This window comes from Saccopteryx bilineata, chromosome 12, assembly GCF_036850765.1.
Source record: "Saccopteryx bilineata isolate mSacBil1 chromosome 12, mSacBil1_pri_phased_curated, whole genome shotgun sequence".
Classification (NCBI taxonomy): Eukaryota; Metazoa; Chordata; class Mammalia; order Chiroptera; family Emballonuridae; genus Saccopteryx; species Saccopteryx bilineata.
The window spans coordinates 42,494,462-42,519,841 of record NC_089501.1 but is presented as its reverse complement, the minus strand read 5'-3'; the positions used below and the strand labels follow the sequence as shown (position 1 = coordinate 42,519,841).

The 25,380-nt window shown below is 45.1% G+C and overlaps 1 protein-coding gene across 3 annotated transcripts in view; it reads right to left on the bottom strand.

Moving 5' to 3' along the window:
- Positions 1-25,380, bottom strand: part of SASH1 (SAM and SH3 domain containing 1) — a 333,081-nt gene that overhangs the window by 132,737 nt on the left and 174,964 nt on the right. For all 3 annotated transcript variants that reach the window (XM_066248582.1, XM_066248579.1, XM_066248581.1), the window contains exon 2: positions 668-796. In XM_066248582.1, the coding sequence (XP_066104679.1) occupies positions 668-796 (129 nt within the window). The remainder of the gene's footprint in view (positions 1-667; positions 797-25,380) is intronic.

Here is a 25,380-nt window from a genome sequence, read left to right as displayed (position 1 = left end):
ATTTCAATAGAAAACCATAAATCCACAATGACAGAGAGCACCTGAGCTATTCCGTCACTGTTTCTCACGGGCAAGCTCAAACGCTCCACTCAGCATTCACACAAAAATCTCTACAAACCAAACCGAATGGATTTCGGTATCTCTGAGTGAGAAGAGAATGCAGTAATTAAAAAATGGTGATTATAAAGAGGTCTTAATGACATGGAAGAACGATAGTAAAATATTAAGAAAAAAATAAGCAAGAATTTCTGATACAAAAATGTCCCAGAAAACCACTGAACATAGATCTGCTAAAATACCAACATGGTTATTGCTGGGTGGGAGATGAGGGTAATCTCTTGCTTCTTGAAATACTACTGTATTTCTAAAAGAAGAAAAAGGAGAAGAAGCAAAAGGAAAGGAAAGAAGGGAGGAAGGGAGGGAGGGAAAATGAAACTAGCCTAGACACCCTTTGGGCTTAAAAGTCAAGAAAAAGGTAGTAGGGACATACAGGCCAATAGTAAAACATCTTTCCCCTTAAGTTAAAGAAAAATATAAAATCTTTTAGTAAATACAAAGTTCTGATCATATAGCTCCACCAATACGCATGCAGTCTGTTATGTGCAGAACTAGGTTAACGCTTTCGGGATCTAAATTTTGTATCCCAAACTTAGTGCCACACACTCACCACGTCCAGGTCCTGGGAGACCCGCCGCTTCCGCAGCTCCTCCATCCTCTCGCACACGTCAGAGAAATAGGTATTGTAATAATCTGCATACTGCTGCGCCAGGTCATCGATGTTGCCCAGGGAGCCGTCCTGAGGGGGAGGAAGAGGCAGAGAACGAAGGCGGTCAGTCCCCCTGCATGTTGTCTCCCCCTCTCCACAGCGTTTATAGTAACAGCTGATATTTATTAAGTGGTGAACATGTGCCCGGTTAAGCTGGTGATATCTCCTAATGTTCAGCACAGCCCCTGGACACAGGATCTATTTCCTCCTCACTGCAGAGATGGACAAACAGTAGCTCCAAGCTGAGTGACAGCCCCAAGGTGGCAGGGTATGCGAGCAAAGAAGCCAGGCCTCCAGCCTGGGACTGCGTGGTACCAAGCCACCATTACCCCACACCTCTGCCTGCTCAGCAGGACTAAGAAACCCTGGGAAGTCCCTTCGGCAGAGCCACCATGTCAGTCCGAGACTCCCTACGGCCCCATCGGGTCCATGGCTGCAGCAGAACCACCTGGAAAGCTTTTGTGAATCTCAGAGGCCAGAACAAAGAGCCCAGAAACTCTGACTGGAACCAGAGAACTCAGAAACCAATGCAGAACACTGCATCTGGGACATACCTGAACCATCCCCTCCCATGAGACCCTCAGGAAAGTGGAGTCAAGCCGAGTACAGATGCAAAAGCACACACCACAAATTTGCCTAAATAAGTGAGGAATCACGTCTCTTTACTGAAGAAAGTGCCCGGAAACTGGCTCTGGTGCCCACACTCCTGAATCCACACCCAGCTCGCTGCCACCCCACCTCTGACTCAGTGACCGTAGGCATGTTTCAAACCTCTGGCCACAGTGGAATCACTGATGGCACCTATGTGACAGTGAGCAGTAATGAGGCGCCACAAAACACTTAGAACTGAGCCCTTGATCGTCTGCGTGCACACAGTAGTGCTCATTTAGCTAATAATTGCCCCTGCCAGATCATGTTTCAGACTATATATAGCCTTCCTCTAGGGGAGATGACTCCTAAATATATGCCCGAACACATACCTATAAAGTGAAAGAAGTGCTACATCCATTTGTAAATTATGCCATTTCTTCTAGTCATTTACTCATTCCTTCCTTCACTCAGAGAAAGGTCTCCCTCCTCCTCATCTTTACCTCCCAATGTGTCCTTTCTTTGGTCTGAGTAAATGACCCTACCAAGACAACCAAGAGAAATAATTTTAGCAAGACAACCGAGAAAATACGGCTTTTAGACCACCAGACAGGTGCATACTACAGACCTCGGGCCAGCCTCCTCACGTAACTAACGTTAACCCACACGCATAGCAAGCACGTCTAACCCTGAACAGCAGACTCAGATGCAGTCGAGGTTTGGGAATTAGGAGTTCTCCAAAAGCCCCTGTGTAGAAGACCTCAATTCAAGGCCATGGTCAGGAGGCTGTGCCCGGGCATGTGAGCCTCTCTGCACCACTTCTGCATTCCCTGATTTTGCAGCACACCACGAAGAAACAGAAATCAAAAGCAGTGATTTAGAAAAATATACTTCCTTTCCCACCAGTAAAAAGTTCTACGTTTGCAATAACTGCTTCAAAATCTCCAGCATAGAGCTAGGGACAAGAAGGGCTCTTACAGGACCAGGGAGGTACTTGAACACGTCTGGGCACAAGTCAGTCCCTGACTGTCTGAGATGACAGACCGGACAGACAGTATAACAAACGTCGGTCTGCTCTTCACATGTTTACTGTCGAAGTTAGGAAATCACTGCAGTCAGGACGGGCTCTGTGCTGAGCCTGGGAGGAAATCCACAGAGACAGCCAGCCCACGAGCCTCTCCTTCACTGCCTTCAGTCAAGGAGAATGCCGGAGCGCAGAGTCACCCTTGGGCAAGAGCGAGCCAGGCCAGAATACCTTACAGGGGAGGCTCCTGAACTATGGCATCATAAATCAAATTATGATCCTAAGGTTTGCCCTGACTCGCCTTAACAGCACAAACTACACAGCTACTGCACGGAAATCTACAACCTCCCAACTGGTTTTCCTGTCTCCTGTCACACTTTGCCTAATCTGCCATTGACCCGTCCGGAGTGACCTTGCTAAACTACCATAGATCTGATCAGGTCTCTCCCCTGAGAACGATCCATGCCACCCCCATCACCCATCCTACAAAATAAACCCCAAGCTTACCAGCCCAGCTGTTGGGCAAATGAGTTTGTAAAATATGATTTTTGAGTTTGCTCACTTTTATTGTTAAAAATGGCCGCTACCCAGGTATGTGATCTGTGATTACCTTCCTGCTTGGGAAGGGCCATTGTTATGCTAATGTGTGCTGGAGGAGGGTTCAGTGTGGGCCCAAGTAGTTTTTCAGAAGGAGAAGGAAGCCAAGATAGCAGGTTGCTAAAGGAGAAGCCAGTTCATCAAGAGAGAAGGGAGAAGGTGTGCAGATAGGGAACCAGAGGTGACTGAGACTGGTGGGGGCCTTTGATTCTAAGAAAACCTGGATGAGTCTGTGGCTTTGGGAGCCCTGAATAGAAAGGGAAGTGTTTTCCCTCTATGTGTGTTTTACTCACCAGCCAGTGCGAGGCTAGAATAAAGGAATGGCCCACCATTTTTTGGCTCTGCTGTTTCTTTACCATCTGTCCAAATTTAATGTGAACCTGCATGTGAATGGCAACAAGAGTGGCGACTATGGGCCCTACACCGACTTTCAGGGCCCCCCCCCTTGCCCTCCCCAATTCCAGCAGGTTGAGAAGGGAGCTGGGGTCTGCAGACCCGGAAGGCCAGAGGGGCCAGGCAGCAATGAGCAACCCCAAGGTGGCAGTGTTCCCCCCAGAGTAGGCCCTCTCCCACCCCACGCACCTCAGTCCCAATGCCAGGAGAAATTACTGGAAGAATCTTTAGAAAAGAAGGGGGGGGGGCATCTGAGCTGCTCCCACGGAAACATCTGTTCCGACCACCAACTACTGACAGCCAGGACTCGGAGGACACAGTGCCCACTGAGTTAAGGGCTCAAGTCCACAGCTGCGTCCACCAGTGGGGAGGTCCCTGCACAGCTCCGAGGACAAAGGGAACTGGGCTGCCCTCAGCTCGGCCATCTGCCTTTTCTGTTAGCCTGGGATGCTTGCTTACGCTTCAAAGAAACAAAGCTCTTACCATCCCTCCAGTTCTCTCCAAGAACCACACGTTCTCTTAGCTCACTCCCTCTGCATCAACTGAGAAAGACCAGGGAGCTCCCTTTGGAGTGTGTGTCAGAAGGGAGAGGAGACAGGACATTCGAGAACTTCATCTGAAAACCTATTTTTATGAGTTTTCACCTGCTATTCCCCGCAACAACTAGGGCCTTAGGAAGACCCTGGGCTCTCTAGTGTCATCTTAGTCTCTCAGAGATATGATGCCATTCTCGTCTAGAAACTTCTGTCTTCATCCATCCGGGAAATGAAATATACTTGCCACCTCTGACCAAATACAAATGAGTGCCTGGGTGAGCTTGTTAGGTATGTTACCCGTTCTTAATGAGAACTAACATTCTATCTATCTATCTATCATCTATCTATCTATCTAACTATCTATCTATCTATCTATCTATCTATCCATCCATCCATCTATCTATCTATCAGTCTATCCATCTATCTATCAGTCTATCCATCTTTCTGTCTGCCTATCTATCTATCTATCTATCTGTCCGTCTATCTATCCCTATTCACAGAGGCACTGAGTTGAAGTGTCCAAGCCAAGGCCTTCTAATCTTGAATTCTGGCTTCTCACAAAAATAACTGGCCTTTATTATTTTTTTATTATTAATTTTAATGGGGTGGCATAGATCAATCAGGGTACATAGGTTCAGAGAAAACATCTCCAGGTTATTTTGACATTTAATTATGTTGCATACCCATCATCCAAAGTCAAATTCTCTTCTGTCACCTTCTATCTGGTTTTCTTTGTGCCCCTCCCCTCCCCCCCCAACCACCACGCTCTTGTCCATGTCCCTGAGTCTCATTTTTATGTCCCACTTATGTATGGAATCATACAGTTCTTACTTTTTTCTGATTTACTTATTTCACTCAGTATAATATTATCAAGGTCCATTCATGTTGTTGTAAATGATCCGATGTCATCATTTCTTATGGCTGAGTAGTATTCCATAGTGTATATGTGCCACATCTTCTTTATCCAGTCTTCTATTGAAGGGCTTTTTGGTTGTTTCCATGTCTTGGCCACCGTGAACAATGCTGCAATGCCACTGGTACGTAAAGACACATGCAGCCCCATGTTCATTGCAACAGCCTTTTTATAAACTGCACAACTTTCAGAGCCCATACTGTTTTCTTGGACTGAATCAAGGCCACTCCAAAAAAATTGTTTAAACAATTATTTATGTAGTTTTGTTCTCCTTATTTCTCCCCCTTTTCTCTCCTCTCTCATATATCCTAGCAACAGCTCCAAAACCAACTGTTCACTTCAGTTCCAAGGTTTCCCAAGCTGTTGATCAAACTATTTTTCACTACTCGTGAAAAAGTTTAATTCCCCGGCCCTCATTCCCAATCACTCAAAGCTTCCTAGTAATTTGGGGGCCTGAAAAATATATCTTTTGCTCATGAGGAAGAAAGCAGCTATTCAACTAATTCAGGCCAAAGACGGCAAATATCTCACCCCCTGCCTTAGGCTGAAATATTCCCTCTACACTTGGGGCTCAGCAAATGACCGTTTACAACAGGGAGGCTCAGCTGCCTCTATGTTTTCCCAAATTGCTTCCCAGATGTGCACTAAGTCCCCACAATTAGCACATTCATCAGTATTGATGATTTAAATGCCAAGAAAGGCAAAAGAATTTTTAAAAGTTTGTTTTTCAAAAGTAGGTCTTGTCTGCCATCCCCAGAAAGGAGTCCTTTCTGTTCATGTTCTTCGGGACTATCTGAGAACCTCTACATCACCTCTATCCAACATGTTCTTACCTGAGATAGTACAGACCTACTCAGTAAAAATGTTTACTTCTACGAAAAATGTTTTCAACATCAGCATGTAGGGAATTTTAAAAATGCAGCTGTATTTTAATCGCACCACACCTAGTCCGCATCTTTCCTTTTGGATTGTGAAGTTCGAATCTGACTCAACACCCTACAATGCTAATGTCTGGAGGCACTGGTGTTACAAAATAAACTTCTAACTACAGTAACTTTAAACCGTCTCTACTTTATTCTAATACATACAATTAGCAAAGCACTCGAAACAGACTCCTTTTTAATCCTTTTCAAATTCTCTGTTCTAGAGTTCATTCCTTGCCTAATCTGTTTCACTTCTTCTCTGGTTCTCATGCATTAGAGGCTGAAGTAATATTAGTTCAAGTTTAGGAACAGAGGGGAAACTTTTTATTTCCTCAAAATAAGTTTTTAAAAGTAAATTGTGAAATTTTGTGTCACAGTGTCGTTTTACCAAAATTTTCTTACCATGTCTTAAAAAAAAAAAAACAGAAAGAGAGACATGCAAATTCAAGTTCTCTTCCCTTTTCATATTACAGAACGGGGTCACAGCCTCTTTCCACATGGCCATCCAGTTCACTGGGACAGATATGAATTAACTCAATGGTCCCACGACCAGTGTCATCCCAAAGGAAGACAGACTTGTGCATTCTTCCCACAAAGCCACAGTGCATGTTCACACCAAACACCCATCTTTTACACGCCGGCACAAACAGAGATAAGGAGTGCTGGACCAAACAATCCAGAATGGGGGCACTGCTGGTACAATCAAGGAGAAAAGAAACAGAGCACTGCTCTCTTGACAATTGATTTAACAGTATTTCTGATATTTATACCCCAGAGTACTTCTGTCTCTGGAAAATGTGACAACTAACAGCACTATGAAAACAGAGGCGTTTGTATGATGACTTTGGTTGTTTCCGTTTCTTATTCTCCAGATGTCATTCTTGGTTTACAGAGTATCATCAACAGTCTTAAGGGGAAAAAAGAAAAAAAAAAACAAAATAATTTCTTTGAAGACACCAGGAGACACAATGTCATCTGTAGGGCTGTATGCAGATTGCATGCAAATGAATGCAAATAAACTTGTGGTCCTGCTATTTTAAATGTTATAAAAGACACAGCCTCAAGAGAAAACTCAATATGTTGCTCTGAAGGCTCAAACTTGAAAGAAAAAGGACAATAGACTCGTGGCTTACTTAACTTTAGTGCTGCTCCATCTTTTCCAGCCATAAGAAGCAACATATAAAGGATACAGTTGATGTACTCTGAATTATAGGTGGTATTTACATGCTCAGTGTTGTTTTGGAGAGGGGTAGAGATAGATAAGCATTTAAGTCCTCTACAAGCTATATCCATGTAAAGAAATCACTACAACACAATGAAGCCTAACTGATTTCTTGAACAACTTCACAACGTGTTTCCGTTCTTAATTAGCTTGTCTAAAGATGTTGAGGTGTTAAACACTTTCAGTCACCTTTCACTTGAAATTGCTACTGCTGTGGAAAAAAAAAAAAGACTTTTATTCTGGTTTTTTGTTCAGCTTCCTTGAATTCATGGGATGTCACTTGTTTGTACCAGGTCTATTACTTCATCCTGTGATACTGCTCTGGAGAAATTCACAGACTACATGATAACTGACTTCAAATAATTTTCTCTGAAGTATCGCTCCCAGCATTTCTGCAGATGATTTGAGCTGGAATACAGTTTGTCTCTGGAAAAATTTTTTTTACCCGTAACAACCAAAAATATATTCAAATGGGACATAGGAGTCATGCTGGTGGCTAGGGAGGGCCCTGGGCACGCCCACAGGGCAGGTGGCTGGAGGGCAGCTGAATTCACATCTTCCACTCCCTTCTCCCCCAAAACACTTAGAACTTGCCAAAGCCTCTGTGTAATTATCACTTTGGCAAATACGCCCTTGGTGGCCATGGCCGCCACTATCACGCATCCCATCGGTGATCTCCAGTAAACAGAAACCCACTTCTGGGGAAGGAGGGGTCTCAGCAGCAAGACTGACCACTCCCTTCTTCTCAATACTCTGTCAGCAACTGCTTCTAAGGCAGTGGGGTTCAGAGCTCTGGGGAAAAACACCAGAAAAAAACTGGGATAGGGATGTTCCTTATAATAGTATAATCATTTATAAATATAACTACTTACAACTATAAGCTTTTATTAATATAAACTACTATCTATTTACTACTAGTACAACTACTTTACATTAAAGTACACATGAACGTGGGCATTTTAGATGAGATTAAAAGTAAATATAAATAAAAAGTTGCACGTTCTTGCCTATTCCCAAACAGACAAGGACCTGCAGTAGTATTCACCCTGCAGATCATGACTCCTGAGAATTACACGAGTCAAGGTCAGATGAGAGAAGCACAACGGCTACAGGTAACTGGCAGTTGGTGAAATGGTCTGCACAGGCCGCTGCCACTATGTCGAGTATTGAGCCTAAAGTCACTACAGGTTAGTAGCCGGGTAGGCAGTTAAGAAGGAAGCAGGACATGAAGAAGCAAGATCTGAGCCCATGAGGTCCCTGGAATCATGAGAACTGGAATCCACATCTGTTTCTCATCAACTCCTCCTACCTTGGTGCTGGGCATGACCTACAAGAGAAGCGTGAGCTGTTCACGACAGACCCACGCACACACTTGGCTCTGGACCCCCCAGGTAAGCTGGCAGGACTCGGACTTGCTGCGTGTCTGGGCGCTGCCTCACGCTAACAGATCAGTGACAAGTCAGCAGATCAGTGACACCATGCAGGAGCTGCCACAATGCCTAGCACCCTCCAACAACCTCCGGAGTGTAAAATACATGGCCTGTAGCTGATTAATTCCTGGCTTCCAGGTTGACACAAGACTAAGCCACCACAGAGTCCTAAAGTAAATTTAGACATCTGAGAACAGCATTTGTTTAAACAACACTGCCCACATAGAGCGGCACAAACAGAACAAGAAATGGTGGTGATATATATCCCAAGAAGAAGGGGGACAGATGCTCCTCTACTTACTATGGAGTTACATCCCAATAAACCCATCATAAGTTGAAAATACTGCAAGTCAAAAATGCACTGAGGCCTGACCTGTGGTGGCGCAGCGGATAAAGTGTCGACCTGGAACGCTGAGGTCACCAGTTCAAAACCCTGCACTTGTCTGGTCAAGACACATATGGGAGTTGATGCTTCCTGCTCCTCCCCCCCTTTCTCTTTCTCTCTCTCTCATTTACTCTCTCTCCTCTCTAAAATGAATAATAAAAAAATGCATTGAATACATCTAACCTACCAACATCATAGCTTAGCTGGGCCTACCTTAAACATGCTCAGAACACTTCCATTAGCCTACAGTTGAGTTTCATCTTACCATCTCACCAGAAGCAGGAAACACAGCTGGACATTTTGTAGACATGCGGGGATGAGAAAACACAAAGCACGATGCCTCCAAACACTGGCACCACAGTGCACTACAGAGTGTCAGTTGCTCACCCATGATATAGCATGGTGGGCAGGGACCCGGGCCTCGGCCGCTGCCCAGCATCCTGAGAGCATCAAACCACACAGCACTAGCCTGGAAAAGATCAAAATTCAAGATTCGAAGTACGGTTTTTCAGAATGTGCGTCAACTTTCGCACAATCGTCAAGTTGGAGAACTGTTAGGTGGAACCATCCTATGTCGGGGGCCGTCCACCCTGACTACTACAACATTTGTTCCAGTTATGCACGCATATAACTGTACCTGGTCACCTGATGGAAAATATCTTTTCCAGTGTACCTGTGACAAAAGCTTGAGAGTCACTGCTAAGAGTCTGCTCCCTGGGCTGCACTCTGGGGTCCTCCCACCGTGGGGTCTATTCTAGAGTCGCCCACCCATGGGGCTCCTTGGAACTCTCACAGCCCCCTCCAAGTCACCCCTAAATGTAGACGCACCCAAGGCTCTCCCTGCCGTCTTCTCTTCCCGTGCTCCCTGTTATCTCGGGGAAATATCGCGAGTGGTTGGATGGATTTCAAGTCTCTTCCTCCCTCAGGCCCAGTGCAGCCTGCTTGACCCTAGGTTATGAAAAACTTTTTGGTTTTTTTACCAAAAAAAAAGTTATCAAAACCTCATACATAAACTAGTCATCCCTAATTACCTCCTGAGAAGGAATGTGAAAAGCCTGATCTGAATATGAACAGACTCACTTTGCTGGCCATGGAGAGAAGTCACTACAATAAATGAAATAAAAACGACCTCCGTGTGGGGAGGGCGCATGCTGGCAAATCTCCCATCACTTTGTCAGGTATGATGAAGAAAGTGATCAAGGCTATAAAATTATGCTCTTCAATCACCAACACCTTACGGAACATTACATCAACTCAAATAATATATACTGAACACCTATGACATTCCAAATACTGTGCTAGGTGCTGAGTATACAATATAAAACCAAGAAACCTGAATGCTTATTATTACTGGACAGAAAGGCAAAGTATGGTCTGTAGTTTATTTTAATGCAGTCATCGGCTTAAGTCACAGAAACTTGTTGAAGAGATTTAGTAAACTGTGCTTAGTATACGATCTTTCTGGAATCAAAAGCTCTGAAAGATCCAATTTACTGGACTACCAATGTCTCAAAAGAACATCTCACAGGAACCCTCAGAACTTGAAAATTCAGCGTCAAGACTGGAACATTGACATTCTGTTCTAAAAAATTCAAGTTCAGATTCACACCCAAAATGGACGTGTAGATTTAGCAGATGGCAATTTTAGACTGAACTCATTTCTCATGTCTAAACTGCCCTTCAACTTAATAGAATCACAGATTTGGGAGAAACAGCACAGTGAACTAGCTGGGTGGGAATGAAGTCACAATTTCAGACCGGATTCGGAGATTTTGATTGAGTATGAATCACACTGTGCACTTCATCGGGCTGCCTTTGGAGTGTATTCAGGAGTGTATGGCCATTCTAGAACATTTGACCAGTAAAGATCTGATTGAGGGGAATAAAGTAATCTACAATACTCTTAGACGTTTGAAGATGAACATATTAATCGCAGAACAACCCTGAAATTCCTGGTTCTGGTGTTAAAACTTCCACAATATATAGTGTGCTGTGTTTTATGGAAATTATATCCCACCACAGCTCGAGCAGAAAGTCAGAAGGTGTGAAAATACTAGAGTCAGAACTGGAATAACTCCAGTCAATTTCCTTGGACCGCTGCTGAGGGTGGTGTGACTGTTAAGTATGACGTGGAAGTCCTGGTGTCCTGATCAAAACTGACCACAGGCATCAAGCTTACAGCCACTCCCTGTTACAGAACTAGAGTTGATTATACCCCTCCCTGTAGAGGTTGCCAAAATTTCACATTTTAAAGAACTGGCGGGTAATACCCTAAACAGTATTCGCAATAAAATTTCACGTGACTTACCAACCTGAGGATATTGATCCGATGTCCCCGCACCGAAAAGAGGGATGCCCTGAGCTTATACTTTTTTTTTTTTTAATTTTTTTTTTTTTTAATTTTTCTGAAGCTGGAAACAGGGAGAGACAGTCAGACAGACTCCCGCATGCGCCCGACCGGGATCCACCCGGCACGCCCACCAGGGGGCGATGCTCTGCCCATCCTGGGTGTCACCATGTTGCGACCCTCCTGGGTGTCGCCATGTTGCGACCAGAGCCACTCTAGCGCCTGGGGCAGAGGCCACAGAGCCATCCCCAGCACCCGGGCCATCTTTGCTCCAATGGAGCCTTGGCTGTGGGAGGGGAAGAGAGAGACAGAGAGGAAAGCGCGGCGGAGGGGTGGAGAAGCAAATGTGCGCTTCTCCTGTGTGCCCTGGCCGGGAATCAAACCCGGGTCCTCTGCACACTAGGCCGACGCTCTAACGCTGAGCCAACCGGCCAGGGCAGCTGAGCTTATACTTTGATAACCCTCCAAACTCTCTCTGCGCCTCCTTAGCTGCGTACAGATGCCTATGCCTACTCTTCCTAGACATTCAGTCTGAACCGTCCAGCCCCACCAAACTTTATTCTGGATTCCAGTATTCCAGAGGTTACCACCAACCAGTTTCAATCCTGCCAGACTCTCAGGAGTCAGTTAGTTACCCCAAAGTAGAAAGTCACTAAGTCTCATATGACATATGATGTATCATAAATCTGTTGTTATAACATTTCTTCTCCAGTATTTCTCAATGCCTCAAGTGTCTCAACAAGTGTGTCCATCCTAACCCCAGCAGTGTTTCAAGCCTCTGACAAAGCTTCCCAGCTAGTCTCTCTCTCTCCAACCGCATCGTATGTACAACCCGCTCTGCGCCCCATGCCCACTGTAACTCTCAAAATATAAATTGTAAATATCTCCCAGGGAAGACCTGACAAAGTCATTCTGTTGCCTGCAATACAGGAGGCTCTCTAGGCTCTCCCGTGGCTCCATGTCCCCATCCACGCACCAGTTTTACAGAGATCAATGTCTACGGCCATACCACCCTGAACGCGTCCGATCTCGTCTGATCTCGGAAGCTAAGCAGGGTCGGGCCTGGCTAGTACTTGGATGGGAGAGATCCAACTACTATATGCAGAACTACAGCCTCTCCATTCCCCCAGGCTGTGCCTTCGACCTGGAAAACATGAGTTTGCTATGTTTTATGGAGATTATATTCTACCATAAACTGAGCAGATAGCAGCCCATCCTTGGGAAGATTAGGACTTTGTGTGGCACCTAAGCTTTCTAAGACTTCAGTGTAAATCATGCATTCCCCATACAATTGAAATGACCTAATGTCTTCAATTTGCTTCAAAGTTACAGCTGGAGGGGAGAGGAGTGGGAACAGGTATAGATCAAAGAAGACTGACCATGATTGATAACTATAGTGCTGGATGATATGGGGGTTCTTTATAATATTCTCTCCCCCCTTTTTATTTTTTGTATTTTTCTGAAGCTGGAAACGGGGAGGCAGTCAGACAGACTCCCGCATGCGCCCGACCGGGATCCACCCGGCATGCCCACCGGGGGGGATGCTCTGCCCATCCGGGGCGTCGCTCTGTCGTGACCAGAGCCACTTGAGCGCCTGGGGCAGAGGCCAAGGAGCCATGCCCAGCGCCCGGGCCATCTATTGCTCAAATGGAACCTCGGCTGTGGGAGGGGAAGAGAGAGACAGAGAGGAAGGAGTGGGGGAGGGGTGGAGAAGCAGATGGGCGCCTCTCCTGTGTGCCCTGGCCGGGAATCGAACCCGGGACTTCCGCACGCCAGGCCGATGCTCTCCCGCTGAGCCAACCAGCCAGGGCTTCTCTCCCCTTTTGTATTCTTGATATTTGAAATTCTCTATTTTGAGACATTTTTAAAAAGTGACGTTTCCCTGGCTAGGTAGCTCAGTTGGTAGCATCATCCTGATATGCCAAGGTTACAAATTCAATCCCCAGTCAGAGAACATATAAGAACCAACCAATGAACACATAAAAAAGTGGAACAACACCACCAAAAAAAAAAAGAAGTGGAACAACAAATCAATGTTTGTTTGTTTCTCTCTCTCTCTTCCCCACCTTCTCTAAAATTCAATCAATAAAAATTTTTTAAATAAATAAACTTAAAAGTGACTTTTACTCATTTACATAGTTGTTTTCCACAGGAAACTTTAAAGTCCTTAAAAATTGAAGCTAGGTCTTACTCATTTTGGCAAGCCCAACACCAAACACCACCAGGAAATGCCTGACACTTAGCAGTTACTTGCGAAACAGCTATCAATGCATAAATGAGGGAATGATGAAATGGAAGTCAGTAGTGCTGATCTCCCCCTTCCTGAGGGGGCTGTAACATTAATTCGGTAACCATGCAATGACATACTGCCCACTAACCCAGCATTTTCACATATAATGGTGTGAGCTTTCACAGTCTTAGTCCGTCTCCACCAACCTTACAGTAATTCCGACCAGTGAGTGAGATATCCAAACACAAAATACATCACCAAAAACAACAAATGGGCCCCGGCCAGGTAGCTCAGTTGGTTAAAACATTGTCCTAATACATCAAGGTTACGGGTTTGATCCCCGGTCAGGGCACACACAAGAATCAATCAATGAATGCATAAATAAGTGGAACAACAAATCGATGTTTCTCTCTCTCTCCCCCTTTCTCTCTCTCTTAAAAAAAGAAAATCAATCAACCAATCAATAAAATCTCAAATTTAAAAAAAAGAAACGACAGATGAAGAACTGAGTGAGAGGGTGAGGAATATGTTTCCAGGCAGAAGGGCCAACAAATATAATTCTTCTGAGTCAGGAGACAGACACACCTGTTTCAAGAGGAACAGCTACCCAAGGTGGCAAATGGGTCAGTGCAGCGGTGTGGCGCGCAGGACAGGGGCAGGAGAGAGAGAAGGGAACCTGAGGTTTCTTCACATACAGAACTCACCGATTTTTAATTGTTCCACTTACTGCTGATAATTCTTTTAACACATTGAGAATCATAGATCTTGCTGAATCCAATGTAAGCTTCTCGTACCAAATAGAAATAAATAAATGAATGAATAAATAAATAAATAAATAAATAAATACATGAATAAATAATAAAAAGATCCAGATTCTTGGTACAACGGGCTTACAAGGTCACTCAAGTCTCCCAGTGTCCTCACACCCTGACAGAGAAAGCAATTGTTCGGAAACAAAGGCAGACTTACAGAAAAAGGCACTGAATGCACCAGGAACTTACCTGGCTGAATTCTCTGCGTTTCACTGCCATTGGAGAGACCAGGAGGAAGCCACACCTGGATGCAACTGGTTTGGGTGTTGTAAGAGAACAAATACTAGAGCAGTGCTGTGGCCACAGAAACACGCATATTCCCTTTACAGGAATGAGCAGCAAGGAGCTGAAGGGTAACCTGTTTGTCCCCATTTCCTGGAGACGATTCAGCACGTTTCACTCATGTGACACCAATTGAGTGGCTTCTTTCTAACGTCAGGGGAGAAACCAGTTCGCTCACTGCCCTGAAACAACTCCACGGGATCCAAAACTATCTCTTCATTCCACAGTGAACCCTCCTCCAGCCCATTTCATGACTTAGCTTCTGGCATCCGCTGTTCTGAGTGATTCCTAAATCCTTTAGAGAGATCAGTGCACTAAAGACTGCATGGCGGGACATGGGGGCCCGCCTGGAAACGTGGGGTGACCGGGGGAAACCCGTTGGCTTCATCCTGTGCCACATTCTGGCCTGTCACGTCCGAGTTAGAAAACTGGACCTAGAGCACGTCAAAATTATCTTCTAGTTGCAGGCACAGGCGTGAGTAGTATCTTTATCCACATATCTGTCCACCTATGGATGCAACCATATAAAATATCACATGTGACACGATGGCCATACTTTTATTTCAGTTTTGGGGTTGAAGAAAAGTTCTTTCCTAACTACATCATTTCCCCTCAAGATGATCTCAATTTTCATCATAAAAGACTTTCACGTTTGCCAAGAATGTGAAAGTACTTGGAAAAAGGACCCTCGGCACATGGTTCTGCTCTTACTCAGAGATTAAAAACATCTTGGAAGTTGAGAGTAAAGATTATCTGCTTTGTACCACATTCTATACAGGGTTACAGTGTAAACTTGACAGCCATCTAATACCCAAGAGAACAACGACAGCAAACCTAAGAAGAATTCACATCGTCTACCAAGCCAATTATCACAAGAATAAAAATATTCATTTTTCCAATTTGCTCAGGAGCTGAGAATTCACGAACATCACTGCCAGCTTGTTCAATGCATCTAATGTTTCAATATCTAACATATACGTTTTTGAAAGAGTGATTCACTTCATCGAAGAATTGACCTTCTTATCTCCTCAGCAGCCAAATCTTTTTCTTTCGACAATGTAACAGGCCAGTGTTTGCCTGGACATTGTCACCTTCTTCCCAGCCATGCTCTCAGATTGACAACGAAACAATCAACGGAAATGAACTAGTTAAAATGCAACTATCACCTGCCTATTTGTTAATTGCTTTATAAAACAAGGAAAATTTCACTTTTTTCGGTGACTGTCAACAGGACATTTTTATTGTTTGCCACATTGTGGGTGGAGAGCCTAGAAAGGAAATTAAATGTATTCAATACTATCAAGCTTCTTAAAGGGGCAGCTAGTTATGTTTCGTTTTGCTTTTTCTGGGTTTTTTAAATGCTGATTCTGTCAAGGGGAGCTGTGTTTTTCTATTCGCAAAGCACAGCAATTCAGCATCTGTTTCATACTAGGAGGTCAAATACTGAACTAGCTGCTCCTGGGCAGCCTGCAATCACAGCGGCCCGTTAGAACCTAAGTCAAATCCTGCTTTTTCCCCACTTACGGGCACATCTGTTGCTGGGGTGACGCGGGTCCCCTCTTCTGGAGGCCCGTCCCCTCTAACACTGCACCCTCCTTCCCCTGCACACACAAACTCCAACTCCCTTCTCCACCTTAGCTTTCTCCTTACCAGGTGTTTCACCATTTAGACTCGTTTGCACGTTACTTCTGTCTTTTTTCATCTCCCTCCTCCAACTAAAACATCAGGGTGTTTTTTTCTAAGTTTTGTTCATTTTTGAGTGCTTAGGTCAGTGCCTAGCGGACTCTCAATATGAATGAATGAATGAATGAATGAATGAATGAATGAATGAATGAAATAATCAATCTACTGCACCAGGCACTATGTTGAGGCCATTTGGGAGATGAATATAAACTATATATTGCTTATGTTTTCATTCACTTTTCCCTAAGTAACAGATCTATTCCTCAGTCCTCAGACTTAAAAGTAACTGGCAAGTTTTAACACCCATGACTCCATCATAATTTAAAAAGCCGATATTAACTATACTGGTGCCCTTTGTATGTGTATCATCCTGTTCTCTGCATGATTTCAAAAGAAACAAATGGAACATATAGTTCAAGATGTTAATTACATAAGCTTATTAAAAACAAACTCCTAAGAGGCGCCAGTTCTAATATTTAGCACTTTTATGTTTCCATAGTTTATTAGTTTTATAAATGTGAGAAAGTCAAATGCAGTAAGCATAATATTGCAAAATAGCCGGTACTGAAAGAAAATTATTTTGCTACACAGACGAGCCTTTATAAAGAACTGGCTCTGGTCTGCCAGTTTGAAAGTCAACGAACATGGCGGTGGAAACAGGTTTGTACATGACAGTGTTTCTGAATTCATGGTAGAGCGATGTTGCGCTTCCTTATGTAATTTGCAATTACGTCCTTTGCAATTTAAACACGTTCACATAATCAGAAAAGAAGTACTCGCAGTATTCCATTCTGTAAAAAGAAGTGCCGACTATTTCAAGACACGCCTATCCAGGTATAAATAAATGATCTAGCTTGACAACTGCAAGTAATTCTTTTGTATTCCATTTAGAGAGAAAGTCCTATGAACAACTACTAAGAAGATTGGTTCTATGCATGAATATCCCGGAATAAGACCTGACCTCTAAAGGCAAACCAGGCCATGAAGACAGGCAATGAAGATTCGCAGAGGGCCATGGGAGTTAACAGTTCTCCATCTCCAGATACATCACCCCACCCTCCTGGAGCTCAGAAGGCGGGTGCTGGGAAGCCTGGTGAGTAGAAGGCTCCCGCCCCCCACACCCCTTTCCTTACTCGGCCAGCACCGTGAACACATAGGGCATCTTGGCTCCGTGCCTAGGCCGAGATCAGGTCTTCTACCCACCTCTCTACAGACACATGTGCGTGGCCGCAGAAGCTTTGCATGCCTCACAGACAAAAATACAGAAAAGCCTATTCATTTTCCATAGACATAATTAAGAAAATGTCTAAAAAGTTAATTAATTTCAACCTCATTTCATTTTTTCCCCCCTAAACGTTAGCTCAGTGACATCAGGCTCATCTCTCCGATCCCCATCTGTGGCAACAAAACCACTAAAAGGTATTTAAAAAATGGAGGAAGAAAGAGAATTAGCCATCCCTGAAAAATGTAGTTCCGTGAAGGAGGTATTCTGACAGCAACATTCAAGGAGATAACTCAGGCAAGATATCAAGCATGAGGCGCTTGGCAACAGGCTTCCTGCCAACTCTTTGTAAATACCCGATGACAGCTAATCACCTACCTGTTTCTTAGAATTGCATTGGATTCGGTTCATATTGCACAATGTTAATAAAACATGTCCAGATAAACTTAAAAGGCCACAGAATACTTGGTCTGGGAGCCATCTGAAAGATCACTTGATCTATCCTTACACCGCCCTCCCATCTACAAAGGAGAAAAGTGTAATTTGTTATTAACAAATTATTTTATCTATGTTTATGGAGGCTTTTCTTGGTTTTGTTGGGGTTTATTTCCCTCCCCCCAATGCCTCTTTTTTTTTTTTTTTTATTTGGTCAAGGATAAAAAACTAACCACTATGGTGCAATGTTTAAGATCCCAGGCTCTGACCTCAAAAAGGCAAGTTATGAAATTTCTTTGTGGGTCAGAGAGAGAGAAGTGTCTCCTCACAGGACTCTGCTGCCGAATAAAGGAGACAGTGCTCGCTGAGCATTTCAAAGAGCATGTGGCACCCAGGACATCATGACTCTTATCAGTGGCAACCGCAGCTGCTATTGACGACATTACAGATCATCATGGCCAAGCCCAGATTATCTAGCTTCAAAAATTTTACTGCATCACAACGAAATCATCCTTGTCCAGGTAGAAACAGTTTCAAGGTGTAAAGCAGCTGTGACTACAGATAAAAATCTATAGTATGCAGAAGCCATGATAAATCCAGCTTCCAAAATGGCCTTTTCTTCCTTTTTTTTTTTTTTAAAGGGCGTGTTTTTTTATTTTTTATTTATTCATTTTAGAGAGGAGAGAGAGACAGAGAGAGAGAGAGAGAGAGAGAGAGAGAGAGAGAGAGAGAGAGAGAGACAGGAGGGAGGAGCTGGAAGCATCAACTCCCATATGTGCCTTGACCAGGCAAGCCCAGGGTTTCGAACCGGCGACCTCCGCATTTTCAGGTCGACGCTTTATCCACTGCGCCACCACAGGTCAGGCTCTTCCTTTCTTTCTTTCTTTTATTTTTTTTTGTAGCAGAGAGATATATCTAATGTTTTGTCTACTCCAAAACCTAACTTTATCAGCCCGGAAAATACAGGGTTACCTCAGTTGGGTATATAACAAACCTTAGGTAACCCTACTGATTACCTTCTACAAAAAGTAGCTTCTACCACCCTCTTATATTTTTAAATGGAAGGGACTGTTAGGTAAGAGTGACTGTACTCCCAAGCTGCATAGGTGTACAGTTAAATAATTCACTCAACCACGAAAGAGGAAACACATGTCTGGATGCCTGGCCAAGCCGAACAAATGGGCACATCATCTGACTGATTCATCACCTCTTCCTGAAGCTGGGCTCATAGCAGACCCAGCAGCCCTAGGGGGACCAGCAGTGGCCCTGTGGGGAAAGCGGGGGCTCAGAAAGGCTGACACAGTCTCTGATGGGCACCTCCCTCCTGAGCTCTTTACCCCGGTAAAGAGCATGGAACGGGAAACAGGACTTGGTGCAAAGGAGCGGGAACCCATCCATCCTCACCCCTCCCTCCGACTGGAGCAGGACACAGGCCTTGAAAGGGTGGGCCCAGATCACATCTAGGCTGGACCTCAGTGCAGCTCCCAGAGGGCAGAGGGGCTGTGTCATCACGTCCTGGTTAGCCCCGGCCCACCCTCCACCGACGGCTTCCCGAGGAAATCCTGCTGGCTACAGAGAAAACGGGTGGCTCGGCCAAGGGTATAAACAGAAGCGTATTTTGTTCTGCGTCCCAGCACACCTGAGTGGGGCTTCTGCTGAACAAATTTTTGGCAGCAGCAGAACTAAAAAGCTAGGCTGGGCATTGGCTTGGATTACTAGGATTTAAGAATCAAACACGAAACCTGGTCAATTGGCTCTGTGGATAGAGCGTCGGCCCAGTTTATGAACATCCTGGGTTTGACCTCTGTCACAGCACACAAGAGAAACAATCATCTGCTTATCTCCCCCTTCCCTCTGTCTCTCTCTCTCACTTTTTCTCTCACTTTTTCTCTCGTAGCCATAGCTTGATTGGTCCAAGTGTCAGCCCTGGGAGCTGACTATAACTTGGTTGGTCTGAGTGTCAGCCCCAGATGAGGACTGCCAAGTATATCCCAATCAGGACACATGAAGAAGTCTGTCAATCTCCCTCCTCACTTAGAAAAAAAAAATGAGTCAAGAACATGCACGGTTTGTCTGACTTTTCTTTGGTGGCACAGTGGATAAAACATCAACCAGGATTGCTTAAGTCACTGGTTTGAAATCCCAGGCTTGCCCCGTCAAGTCACACACAAGAAGTAACTAACTACTGGGAGTTGATGCTTCCTGCTCCCCACCCTTCCTCTCTCCTCTCTCTAAAATCAATAAATAAACTTGTTGGGCAGATAAAATATATTATGCTCACTTTGTTAAAGATGGTGCTGCCCACGTGGGAGCCCATCACCCAGGTGTTGGTATTGGTTGCCCTTCTTGCTTGGGATGGGCATGATTATATTAATGTGTGTTGGGGATGGGCTGTGGGCAGGCAGGATCCTTGTAGCCTGGGGCTTGATTTTGGGACTAAGCCCTTCCCACCCTTTTTGATGTGGGGTGGTGCACTCTCATGAGGAATCCCATTATGCCTCAGATAAGTGACTTTGTATCAGAGACTTCCTTGTTTGTATATTGGATTAAAGGTTTTGATTTCCACACTAGAAAGTGGGGCAGACCTGGAGCTTGCTCTCTCTTGGTTCCTGAGATTAGCATTAGAGAGGAGAGCAGAGGAGAGGTAGCCAAGATGGCGGAGTGCTGAAGGAAAAGCCAGTTTGTGCAGAGTTTGTGCAGAGAGAAGAGATGGGGAACAGAGGTGAATAAGGCTGGTGAGGTAGATACCTTTGATTCTAGGAAACTCGGATAAGTCAGTAGCTTTGTGAGCACTGAATGAGTGGGTTTTGGAACCCAGTGTGTGTTTTTACTTGCCCTCCAGGTGCAAGCTACGATTAAAGGTGATGGCTCACCAGTTTTTGGCTTTGTTTTTTCATTACCGTCTGTCCGAATATAATGTGAACCTGCATGGGCCAGGTGGCTGTGATGGTGGCTGTGGCTACAGGCTTTACAAAAATCATTAAAAAAAAAAAAAAAAGAGCCTGACCAGACGGTGGTGCAATGGATAGAGCGTTGGACTGGGATGCGGAAGACCCAGGTTCAAGACTCCAAGGTCACTAGCTTGAGCACGGGCTCATCTGGTTTGAGCAAAGCTCACCAGCTTAGACCCAAGGTCACTGGCTCGAGCAAGGGGTTACTCAGTCTGCTATAGCCCCACGGTCAAGGCACATATGAGAGAACAATCAATGAACAACTAAGGTGTCCCAATGAAAAACTGATGATTGATGCTTCTCATCTCTCTCCCTTCCTGTTTGTCTGTCCCTAGCTATCCCTCTCTCTGTCTCTGTAAAAAAAAAAAAAAAGAAAAAGAAAAGAAAAGAAAAGAATGTGCATGATTTGACTCCATTGTGGACTGCTGTTAGGACTGAAGTGTTCTCATCTAAGCTTTTAGCTTAAGAAAAAACAATGGCAATAGCTAACAAAAAGACAAATGGAACTGTTCAGGCGTGTTCCCTAGAAGAGATCAAAGGACCAGTCTACTCTGGGTGAACCCACCTGGCCAGATATGAAATTCCACAATCAAGACCGTGTGCCCTGGGGTGTCCTCTGGGTTTACCAGGGTGACTGGCATATTGCAGACACTCAATAATTGTTTACTGAATGAAGAGTTTTTCTCTCTGAAGTTAGAAATTCCCCCCACTCAGCTGGCTACACACCTACACGTGAGTATTCATGCACACTTAAGAGCACTACTCCAAAAATTGTAAAAGAAAAGCAATAAACAGAATGAGTAGAGAGGACGCTGTCAACTCCCTTTGCTCACACCAACCCCCTCCATCCATCATATCTCCTGTGTTTGTGCTTGTCCTTGGACCTGATCCCTTGGGCCAGGACAGCCCATGGCCTCTGGGGACCACCTCTCTTCTCAAGGGGCTTCTCAGTTCTGCCTCTCTTGTCACTCAACATGTCAGACATAGGAAGGACTTTGATACACATTTTCTCCTATGGAATCTTAGGAACTTCAGGCTGCTGGGAGTCCGATGGGACTCTTGTTCACTACACCCATATGGGAAACTGTCTCCCCTTCCCCACCACGCTCCTGTCCACGCATCCCACCAGGAAGTCGCACACACAAAAAAGGACGCTGCCAGACCCTGATGCTACCAGACTGCACTGCGAGCCAGCACCTGGCCGTCATAGACATGGCCACATCTCCCGGGCAGCAATGGCTCATAGCTCTCATGGAAAAGAGGAATACTAATGATGTCAGAAAGATTTAAGTACATAACAGAGTGCAGCGGAAACCAGGATGAGCTGTGAAGCTAGAATCCCTGGGTTTCTGTCTCACTTGTACACTGTGTGGCCCTGGACAAAGAGAGCTTCGCTCAGCCTAATCTGTAAAATGGGGTGACAATGACAGATCCTAATGCAGGGGTCCCCAAACTATGGCCCGCGGGCCGCATGTGGCCCCCTGAGGCCATTTATCCAGCCCCCGCCGCACTTCCGGAAGGGGCATCTCTTTCATTGGTGGTCAGTGAGAGGAGCACAGGATGCATCCTGTGCTCCTGCAGTATTGGATGTGGCGGCGCCGCAAAGCGCTGCATCGCTCACGTACAGTACTACTTCCGGTGACACAGGACACACACGTCACGGCTCCAGAAGCGCATCATATCACTTGTTACAGCTAGCAGTGACAAATATGGAACCGGACAATGACCATCTCATTAGCCAAAAGCCAGCCCATAGTTCCCATTGAAATACTGGTCAGTTTGTTGATTTAAATTTACTTGTTCTTTATTTTAAATATTATATTTGTTCCCGTTCTGGTTTTTTACTTTAAAATAAGATATGTGCAGTGTACATAGGATTTGTTCATTTTTTTTTTTTATAGCCTGACCCTCCAACAGTCTGAGGGACAATGAACTGGCCCCCTGTGTAAAAAGTTTGGGGACCCCTGTCCTAATGTCATCGCCCAGGACTGTGTGAAGATTAAAAGAAAGAACCTATACACAGTATTAGCACACTTCCCATCATACAGTAAGCACTCACTACATCTTAGCTAGGATTATTAAGTACCAAAATTTCAGAACTGCCTACACAAAACCCTAGGATGCTTCTATTCTTCTCAAGTGTTTTATTTTTTAGGATCTCAGGCATTAAAGAACTGTGACACAATTATCCCCCCCCCCCCCCCCCGTAAGCTTTTTAAACACAAAACTTCACTGAAACATTTGGAATCACACTTTGAAGTAGCAAGAACTGCACGTATGTTATTTTATACCAAGAAGAGACATCAGCAGAGGACAAAGGCTCTTTCCTCTGTCGTCAAACTGCAAGTCATTTGGACTGTGGGACTTGCTGCCTTCATCCATGCAGTGGAGGCCACCGTCACCTCGGGGTCTGAGGTCTGGGCCTGGCTTCCTCACACGGCTGAGGACAGTCCTGTCTGCCATGTGGGCCAGTGAGCACTGGGGACTCCAGCCCAGTGCCTGCACCTTACAAAGGCGACTGCTCAGCTGTTAGTCACCGCCTTTCCCGAGAAGGGCAACGAGGTTAACATGAACATACATGTCATTTTAGAAGACGACACATGGCCATGCCACACGAAGAAGGGTAGTAGGAACACTGCAGGTCTTTCCTCCTTGGTCCAATGCCTTGGGAGGTTCCAGGACAACTGAGCAGACTGACATGAGCTGTAACTTACACAGTTAGCAGAAGAGAGTCCCCACATGAAGGATGCTCATCTTGCATACTTCCCTGGCCACACCTCATCACCCTTTTCACCAGGTAGCCTCAGGCTCGCTGACATGAGAGCCAGCCCCCTCCCGACCCTCTCCCTCCCTCACACCCTCCCCACCACGGAGTCAGCAGCCAAGGAACCCTGGGTTCTCTCCTACACTCTCTCACACCCATCCCCTCCCGGGCCTTGGCGCCCTTCCGGCCATCCATGTTATCAGGAAACCCGCATCCCTGGAACTGAGGTTGGTCTGGGTCCAGCCCCCTGTTCTGCAGTGCGGGCCACACTGCCTCAAGGTGAAAATAAGGGGCAAACCACGAGTGACTGGGCCTGGGCGCCTTCCAGGAGAGGCGAGCTTTCCGGTCCACGTGGGAGGCCCAGCTGCCAGTGGGTGGGGCCACGGGGAGCGCGATGGAAACTTTGCCCAACTCCACGCCCTTTTGGACCTAATTAAATTTCCCAAGTGGACTTTCTTACAGGAGAGAGAATGTCATGGTAGTCCGGTCCGACTGAGTTTTAAATTCTCACTATAAGAGAGTTTAATGGCATTGAGTTTATCTTCATTTCCTGCCCCTACACTCCCAACTCAACAAAGTCTACCGAGGTGATCAGGCAAAACACCCAAGGTCCCCGGTTCTTCTGTGCCCTGCTGGTGTCCAGCCCAAATTCACAGGCTCACCCTCCAAAACCTAGTCCATATCTGCCCACTTCTCTCTGACTCAGGACTGCACCCTGGTCCGCCCACTCTCACCTCACTGTAATTCATATTCCAGAACAATGCCAGTGACCTTTGAAAAACGTTCACTGAAATGCTCCAGTGACTTCCAGTTATGCTTAAAATAAAACCCTATGGCTGATGTCATCTAACCTAACCAGCTCTAGGACCCACTCTCAATCCTCTGCCACTCACTAAGCAATAATCCTTTTGGCCCAGTTTCTGTCCCTAAAATTGACCAAGTTCATTCCCTTTGAGATTCCTTGATATGTTCTCTCTGCTTCAAAAGTCCTCTCCACCATGAAGTTCATCTGCTCGGCTCTCTCTCAGCCCGTTGAAATCCAGCCCCTCCAGAAAACTGATGTTACTACTAACTCAGCCTTCCAGGACTTGACAGTTTCGAACAGAAGAGACTGCAGAAATATAAATTATGGAATATGTATTTCTATCTCACGTTGTTTCATAGTGAATTTGAGGTGGCAATTCAAAGTAGTAAACGGTGAGTGGTTTTTAAAGAGGCATGGCATGGGTTGGAAAAGGGCCACCTTTTACCCATCTTCCATGGCCTAATTGAAAAGAACTCAATTCCAATGTGGCCATTTCCCGGAAGCATTCACAGTTCTGTATATTTTAGGGCAGTGGTCCCCACCTTTTTTGGGCCACGGATCAGTTTAATGTCAGAAAATATTTTCACGGACTGGCCTTTAGGGTGGGACGGATAAATGTATCACGTGACCGAGACAAGCATCAAGAGTGAGTCTTAGACAGATGTAACAAAGGGAATCTGGTGGTCATTTTTTAAAAATAAAGCATTGTTCAGACTTAAATATAAATAAAACAGAAATAACGTAAGTTATTTATTCTTTCTCTGCAGACCGGTACCAAATGGCCCACGGACCAGTACCGGTTCATGGCCCAGGGGTTGGGGACCACTGTTCTAGGGTATAATCTCTCAGAGAAGTCACAGTAAAAAGGGGAGTCGCAGACAATGATTGGGTAGCATAACAAATCCTAAGGTCCCAGCATTAGGATTCAGACCTACCCACTAATTCCCAAATCCATCAGAACCATTACACAGATGATGAAAAAGTACTTGGAGAAGATTATTCTAAGTGGAAGTCTATTTTGTTTCATTTTCAGAAATGACCAAGTTCAGGTTCAAACTTAAATGCCGGTCAA